This window comes from Branchiostoma floridae, chromosome 19 (assembly GCF_000003815.2).
Source record: "Branchiostoma floridae strain S238N-H82 chromosome 19, Bfl_VNyyK, whole genome shotgun sequence".
Taxonomy (NCBI): domain Eukaryota; kingdom Metazoa; phylum Chordata; class Leptocardii; order Amphioxiformes; family Branchiostomatidae; genus Branchiostoma; species Branchiostoma floridae.
In genome coordinates this window covers 3,872,641-3,881,480 of record NC_049997.1, presented here as the reverse complement: position 1 = coordinate 3,881,480, position 8,840 = coordinate 3,872,641, and the positions used below count along the sequence as shown (strand labels likewise).

The following is an 8,840-nucleotide window of genomic DNA, read 5'->3' as shown; positions in this document are numbered from 1 at the left end:
CAACCTGGCTTGATGCCCGTTTGTTCCTCTGTTAGCTACCAGTGGAAAAATCTCCAGCTATACCTGCCTTGCACATTGATCGACAACCCTCAATCGTGGACAGCAAAGAAAAGGTTTGCACTTAAATCATTGCACTTTTCCCTTGCTTGTGGTAGTCGTTTTGGACGCTTAAGCATAAAGTCATTCTCCCGCAGATTGGAGCCCACATCATAGAACTCCTCTCGCTTATTCGACGCAGTTTTATTTCATCTCTGCATAGGAGAATGCATAACGCCACATGTGTCATTACAATCCTCTTTGTTTCGATTGACACCTAACGTGCACGCGTGGGTCTTGTATTTCCTGTAGTTTATGTATCTGTTTTTGTAAGTGACCGCTCAACGCTTGCGTGTGGAGGAACTTTATATATGATGAAGCGTTATCAAAACGATGTTCTGGCAAGTGTTGCCTCTACTCGTCCACCGTTTACATTTTACAAGCGAGTCTTTTATTGTACAAACAAACATGCTTGTTGGTTAGACATACATAGGTTGGTGCATAGCAACTAAACAATACAAATGTTGACTCGTTGCTCAACTACGCCGAGCTGATCTTTCACACGGTCTTTAATCTGACAGCAATAGTGTTTTAAAGGCATCTGTTGCCATTGTAAATACGTTCAATTAGGCACCAGATGCCAGCCAGCATTGATACAAGATGTCGCCGTCACAGAGAAGCAATAAAAGAACAGATAGCGTACTACAGTGATGGATCACATAGTAATCAGTTAAAGGGAGAGGTATGTTTGAGCCAATGCAGTAAATCTAAAGATCAATAGCTTAGAAAATATATTACGTGCCTCTATGGGCTATGTACCTGTATTTCTAGTGCACGGACCTTCAGCTACAATGTATGATGCAGGCTCAACCATTATTCTTAAGTCTTACAAAATGTGCGATACACAAATCGCTACCTTCTTCAAAGTAACCATTAGACATTCTTTCTTTAGGGTAATGTCAATTGCTAGTTTGAACCTTTATCAATGAGAAGCTCAAATCGGCCTGCAGGCTACTTTTCCTTGGAGTCATGAGGGAGGTAAGGGTCAGATAAAATAAGACAAATCTATCAAAAACCTGCTTAGGAATCGGTAATTACTGACACGTATATGACTGATACGAGACGGAGGCTTGTCAGGCCTCCATCCGGGGAATTTGTAGTGAAAAAATGTTCATGGCGACTTGATCTAAAAAGCTGAAATAATTTTGTCCCCACACTACACTAGGGCCCAATATGGATCGGACTCGAAGATCAAGAACAGCAAGAACACGAAGGCCAGCTAATACAGGATGGACCGAAGCATACCTAAGGGCCCAAATGAAAGAGAATAAACTAAATCTCTCGGGAAAGTCTCTGAATGAAATACCACCTGCCGTCTTCCGTATCGAGGAACTTGAAATCTTGGATGTTTCAGACAACCCTCTGGGTTCCATACCGGCTGACATTGCGAGTCTTGCTAATCTAAAAGAAATGAGAGTAGCCGGTTGTCCCATCACAGAAATCAGTGGTACCATTTCGGGGTGCAAATATCTGAGCATAATTGACTTTTCACGGAATCCTTCAATTGCTACAGTAACTCTTCCAGCAACAATGCAGCAGCTTAGGTACCTTGAGTACGTTGTTTTGTGCAAATGCAACCTCAGATCACTCCCAGGCAATCTTACTGTCCTGGCCACAGTTGAAACCCTTGATCTGTCAACTAATGCCTTGACAACTCTCCCAGACAACATTTCAGGTATGAGGCAACTTAAGATCCTGTTCCTCAACAACAACGCATTTGAACGCATTCCAGAATCAATCAAGTCGCTCGGATGTCTTGAAATCTTAGAAATGAAGAAGAACAAACTGAAAAACCGTCATCGCGACTTACAGCTGAACGTCCCTCGGAAGTTGAAGATCTTGGATATGGAGGACAACAGTTCCTTATGTTTTCTGCCTGCAGGGATTGAGAAGTTGGAACACATTGAAAAACTTAATCTCAGCTACTGTGGTATTGAGACCCTTCCGGACTCTATCGGAGAGTCGTCCTCCTTGAAAGAAATCCACCTTGCCGGCAACAAACTGCGCAAGCTTCCAGACGGCTTGGGACGCCTACTGAACCTGGAAACTCTCGACTTGGAAGGAAACCGTCGTCTGTACGGTTTGCCACCTGCACTTCACCGCCTGCGGAAGCTGAAAGACAAAAAGATAGGGACAAAAACCGGTCTTGTGCTGAATGACACTCCGGCATTGCAGCTACCAAACCGCACAATTGTGAAAGAAGGCGTGGTCTCCGTCCGCACTGAGCTGTTGGCAGAGGATTGCTTCAACAAGGTCGCAGTAACCATTGCGACGGAGGTTGTTGACGACACAATCATCGAAATTCTTTCAGACGACATCGTCACCATTGTTGATGAGAGTATGGCTGAGCACCTTATGCTGTATATGACAGATGATGCAATCGCAGAAGAAGAATGCGCAGAGGACGTTTGGAAGTCTATCTTTGAAGACGCCAACATGTCACTTGTGACGGAAATTAGCGACGAAACGGTGGGCGAAGAAACAGCTGTCCTAGATGCAAAGGCATGTCCGGTGATGGAAGAACTTTTGGAGGAAATCATCAAGGCTACATTAAAGTCTATCGCTTTAGAAGAGGAAGAGGAATTGCGCCTTGGCCCTACCGTTCCAGAGGAGTACGGCAAGCTGTTTAGGTAAGTGCAAAAATGTAGCCTCTTCGGAATAAAATTCTTCCTTCTCCTTGTTGGTACCTGAACCTTTATAGCATTAAATGTTCAACAATAAACTAAGACTATACTAAGCATATGGCTGACCATTAACTTATAAATATGCCTTTTACAGTTATGAGATATCAACAGACACAAGCACCGTGCAGTCGCTGGACCTCCCTGCAGGCTGCAACCTGAGCATTCCTCCCGGAGCTACAGAGGAAGACACATCAGTTATCACAGTAGTGCTGAACCCACACGGGTACGACGGAACGCTCGACCTAGAAGACACCGAGCTTCTGGTCAGCGACATCATCGAGATGCGACCATCAGGAATGACGTTCTCCGAGCCCGTAAAGCTGAAGATTCCACACTCCTTACCCAAGTTTGACTGCGAAAGGGAGTACATTGTGATGACGTCAGAGGATGACGGCGGTACGTGGTTGGCTCTGGAAACACTGAGCGAAGAAGAGAACGTAAGTGTTTAACTATTGTTATATGTGTGAAAGAAGATGACCTGTGAATATTTACAGGAGTACGTGCTGGTTCAATCCTTCATTTCAAACTGATCCTAACTAGAGTTCGTTACTGTCTACAAAGTGTTGACATATTTGATTTTATTACCTGCACTTTAGGGACAGCGGTTTGTTACGGTAGAGGTAACGCACTTCTCTTCATTTGCTGTCGTGGCGAGACCATTGAAACACGGCTTCAGAGTAAGGAAAGGCGAATCATCACCCCTGACATCCTCAGAGCAGACAGGGATTGAGATCAACCTTCCTGAGGACTGTATCCCTGAAGAGCAGGAGATCTCGTTTACTGTAAGCAAATATTTCTGTGTTATTGTAGGGTCAAAATTAGCGTTATTTGTGCACTAACAGATGACATATTGTTTCTCATTCTATTCAAGTAAGCGTCGACGAAAAAAGCCCAAGAAATGACATCTGTGGAATCAGTCAGTTTCTTTCCTAATTTAAAAACAAAAACATAATTATTATGCATAGCACTTAATCTTCGACATTTGTTAATTTAATTACAAGACTGTTTAGATTAATGTCTATGGTACTTTTATATTCAGGTGTATGTATTGCGCCTTTGTCGCAAGGGAGCTTACCCGACTTGGCATAGATATCGCCGCCTTGAGCGAAACCCGACTTCCAGATGAAGGTCAACTACAAGAAGACGCTGGAGGTGTATTAAATACATCTTAATATATATTAAGTGTTTGGGGTCAGTGACGAGTCATTTTCTTCTTTTCTGTCCAATAAAGGTGACGCCAGTCGACAGAGACACACTTGCGTGTGCTGGGATGGAGGATGCAGTAGACAACATGAGTCATATTCTCAACTTTTTTAAAGGCAGCGACCTACTGTTGAACCGCCCCGCTACTGTTGTTCTGCCCCTGTCACCCGGAGAAGAAGACAGCCAAGTCCGTGTCCTCAGCTGCGATGAGAACGGAGACTGGGAAGACGTCACCAGTAAAGTGGAGAATGTCGTCCTACAGGGATCAAAGGTGGCTTTCCAGACAGACCGACTCAGTTCTGGGTAAGTAGACATTAAGCCTTCAACAAATCTTGAGTTGTCTTAGTCTGTATTGTTTTTTGTTTGCTGAGCAACACTTCCACTTACCTTGTAACGTCATCAAGTTTTACAAAGTAGAACGCCTGTGATTATGTAGACTATGACATTGAGATAATACACATGGTGAATTTTCCAGTGATGTAGTGACATGTGATGATTTATTCTATGACTGACTGACAATTATTACACTTCAGTTTTGTCGTTCTTCGCTGCCGTGACGGGACGGATGTAAGTGGGATCGTCAACCTGGTGACGAGAAACGTCCGGGCCCGACGCGTCAGGACTGTCATCTTCAAGAAGTGGAAGGAACCCCGGGAGGACGGCGTCATGACTGCCCGGATGGAGTGTGTGCTGGAGGAGTCTGTGGACGATCGCATAAGTCGCACCCAAACCGAGGACAAATACGAGCTGCAGGTAAGCAGTATCTTTTCAGAAAGTCGTTTTTCTTCTTACACATATCGTACGATGTCTGTACATCGCCCCTTAAGAGTTGCCACTAGTTTAAGTTTGGAATGGAGCTGTATTGATAATTACGTCACGGTCACAGTTGGAAACAGGGGACCCGTCGGGTATTTTGCATGCTGTTTTATTGCACTTTTGGGCGTGACCCCTACGAGGTCTCGTGGGACACCTATGACTACCGGGCTATTTTGGGGCACTACCGGGCCCCGGCTCTTTTGACTCACAGTTAAAAGCAACCCGGGACCAGGCGACACGTGGTACTCCCTTGTATGCGGCAATCCACCGGGACAATTTTGTGGCCTCAGAGCTCAGCCGGAGCTACACCCCCTAATGGCAATTTTGCAAGCGTGACATGTTCGATCCTTTCCAAATAGGAAGGCACACCAACCCCTCCAGTCGCCATGCTGGAAAACGAGACCGTCTGCGCCATCTTCCACGGAAACATCCGCCCTGATGTGGAAGAGGTGAACGGCATGTATGGAGTCAACTTTAAGTTCTACTGCGAGAGAACACGTAGGCTGGAATTCGATGTGAAGGTGTTGGATTTGGGCGAAGACTTATTCTCCATGGTCGAGCTGTACCCGGGACCAAGGGAAAATTATCACACGATGAGTGCCTGGGAAATGGCTGAGCCCGCAACGCCCCTCGCGGTTGCTGGAATAACTACACCCAGAGTGAGTATTATGTACATACTTTGTGATCAGAGTATTGCCAGGAACGTTCAGAACCTTTTATAGATGAATTTTAATTGGGAATTAAAACTTTTGTCGTCAGTTAGCCAGCATTGGTCCTAAAGTCATCTGTGAATGCTAAACAAATTATGTCTATTTATCAATCAAATCGTCAAATGTGAAAGCAATATTCTGCTTACTTCCGAGCAACAATAAAACATTAATATTTTTCACCGTTAGAACCAAGACGTCAGCATTCAGCCACCAGAAGATAGTGGTCGAGAGAACGAGTCAGGGGAATCAGAGGAAAGTGGTCGAGAGCAGAACGGTGAGGAATCAGAAGAAAGCGGCGCTGTTGGTGGCAATGGATTCAATGAACAACTGAACAGGTACGATAATGTTTTAAAATGCACCACAAAGTAAAATCGTTTGTTTTCTGTAGTCACACAACTTTGCACATGGTTTTTTGTTTTATATTTGTACCCAAAACCTCATTTTACCACCTTGGATTCGAATCTTTTTCGTCTAACATTTCTGTTGTTTCTACTTTCTCCACATTCTCAGCAACTATCCTAGTGTGACAGTTGACAGCAGGCTCCCCATCATCGACTATGAACAGCTAGACTTCCCGGGGACGTCCCTTATTGGCCAGGGAGCGTTCGGGTCTGTGAAGAAGGCCTTTTATCGGAGATGGAGACAGGAAGTAGCTGTCAAAAGTCTGACCCTTGAAATATATGGAACGTACGTGCGACAGAGTTTTCTGGAACCTTTATTGGAAATGAAAAATAAATGTGTTTATCAAAGAATATATAGAAGAGTTATGCTGATAACCAATTTGTTTTTGTTTGTTTTTGTGTGTTTTGCTGACCTTTATTTGATGATTTTCGTTCCCGGAAGCTATTGAGTCTGGTCTCGGACAAAAATGTAGCATACGTTTTCCATCGGCGGACGTAAGATGTCGTAAATTTGTCAATACAAAAACAAAAAGAGTTATGTGACTTTTGAATCTTGACATCAGAAAATGCACCAAAAAGCAGTTACTTAATAGGCAACTGGATATGATTTTCCAAATTATGTCCAGTCGCTTTAGTAACTACTTTTGGGCGTATCTTATTACCTGGATGTTTTACCTTCATCGACGCACCATAAAATGTTTTGACTTTTGCCTTACCACAGAAGTGAGCAAGAGCTGCTGTACTCTGAGGCGAGGAAGCTGAACGTGGGGAGTCGGTCAGACTACGTCATTCGTCTCTTGGGCATCTGCCTCCAGCCACAATTCGCCATCGTGATGCCCTTCATGGAGAACGGATCCCTAACCGACCTACTACAAAACATCGACGTGCCCTGGGCCCTGAGGTACAGAATGGCACGTGAGACAGCCATGGGGATGACCTTTCTGCACAGCCAGGATCCACAGATCATCCACTGTGATCTGAAGGCAGAAAACGTTCTACTTGATGGCGATTTCCACGTGAAGGTATTACGCGATACACATACTTGTCTCAGATATAGTAGTCATCCTTTTTATGAATTTAGAACCAAGGACGTTGTTAGAACCAACCAATCTTTGAGTATTTTTTTTTCCTATCGGTGACTTTCTACAAGTAGTATGCATGAAAAATGGTGTTTGTTCCTTTGGAGAGAGTGAAACTGATTGTTTCTTTATCTTTTGTTCATTGTACAGGGTTCTAAATATGCTGTCAGCCGTTCTAACCTAACTTTCCATTAGATTTCAGACTTTGGCCTTTCCAAATGGAAGATGCAGTCCCGCATCGTGACTGAAAAGAGCCCGATGGGCGGGACCCCCACGCATGTTCCACCGGAGTTCTTTGACACAGACGCCGGTCCAACCGACAAGGCTGATGTGTACAGGTAACTGTAATTATATTTTTGCTGCAAATGACTCAATCAACTGAATGTGATAATGAAGGTAGAACCTGTGAATATCCTAGTTATATAGAACCTTTTTAGAGGCTTCTTACTTAAAAGAGTTGTTTGATTTCTTAGTTTGAGTTTTTACAGACTTTTCTGATGATTTCAGTTTTGGTGTACTGCTGTGGGAGATTGCAACTCGAAGAAGGCCCTATCGAGGTACGTACATTTTTTTATTACGATTCAGTCCACATGATAACTTTGCCTTTCTCCTAATGTGATGGACCTGTCTCTGGATACATGGTAGAATTCATGTACTCCGGCCTTTCTCTATAACGTATTCATAACATACCTAAATTCTATCAATACGTCCTACAGATGCCCAAGGCAGATTGAACATCAGCACGCCACTCAGTTGTTACGTGACAGGCGGAGGGCGGCCGGACATGTCCCTGGTACCCACAGACGTGCCGGGTGTAGACACTGTTAACCAACTGATGCAAGCATGTTGGAGTCAGAGTCCAGATGACAGGCCTTCGTTCCAGGGTAAGAATGCTGCATTCGCAGTACTCCAATTTCGCCATGAATATAGTGAAACAACAAAATGTGTGAAGAAACTGTATATCTGAATAGAAATTGTTGGACATCTTTGATGCATAAAGTTTCTATAACTTGATTTGTGAAATACCGTGGCAAACATTTTATTCAATCAATTCATTCATGTTTTGATGATTAATACTTCGAATTTTTCTGCCATTAATTAACAGAATGCGTGGACCAACTGCGTGACGTAAACGACTTATCCAGTGATGAGGACGTCCTAGAGGCCATCATCAACGTACGGCGGGAGAAAAAGGTAAAACAAAATGCATTTCAAATCGCTATTATAAAGATGTACGGCTTTATACACCGTTCACGCAGCTTAATACAGAAGAATTTAGTACATGTAGACAAGATTGTTCAAATCATTATTTATTGACTGGATTAATCAGATCTCAACCTTTTAACTGTGAAGGAGTTTGACAGGCGCTAATTGTTAATGTTGTTTGCCTTTATTGCAGGCTGTCAAGTAGATCATTCCGCAATACGTCAAAGACAGCAAAGCAGATGATTTGGACACGGAAAGTTTCTATGCGTATGCCGAGACTTAGAAAGTTTAGACGTTAAGTCTTGCCTAGTCGGTTGTTATGCGGTGACTTTGTTTCATCAAAGTATATTTGATTGTCAAAGTACTTTAAGTAAGATGAGTAAATATCTTAGCAGGTGGATTTTTCACTATTAAAAGAAGCTAATTACTGATGGGTTTGTTTGCGAACATGGTGACTAAAACACATGGATTTCATGGTCTTCTTTTCGTGGTTGTAGATAATGTCTTTCGCAGCAGAAGACACGTTTTCCAAATCGAAGATTTCTTGTAAATTATAATTCGAGAAATATTCATCTGCTGGTAGATGGTTGCGGTGGTTTGCAATGTGCACTATCGGAATTACCATACACTATGTGTCAGGATTAG

General features: G+C 43.3%; 1 protein-coding gene across 1 annotated transcript; it reads left to right on the top strand.

Annotated features, from left to right (window-relative positions):
* On the top strand, positions 1–8,835 carry LOC118406852 (p53-induced death domain-containing protein 1-like). The gene is made up of 15 exons (XM_035807208.1): positions 1–113; positions 1,262–2,726; positions 2,875–3,217; positions 3,377–3,562; positions 4,012–4,286; positions 4,517–4,736; positions 5,159–5,458; positions 5,696–5,844; positions 6,020–6,196; positions 6,632–6,932; positions 7,185–7,327; positions 7,497–7,546; positions 7,706–7,873; positions 8,095–8,183; positions 8,389–8,835. Exons 2-15 carry the CDS (start codon positions 1,270–1,272, stop codon positions 8,398–8,400), a joined length of 3,870 nt encoding a protein of 1,289 aa, XP_035663101.1. The 5' UTR covers positions 1–113; positions 1,262–1,269; the 3' UTR covers positions 8,401–8,835.
* Positions 8,836–8,840: the final 5 nt, after the last annotated feature.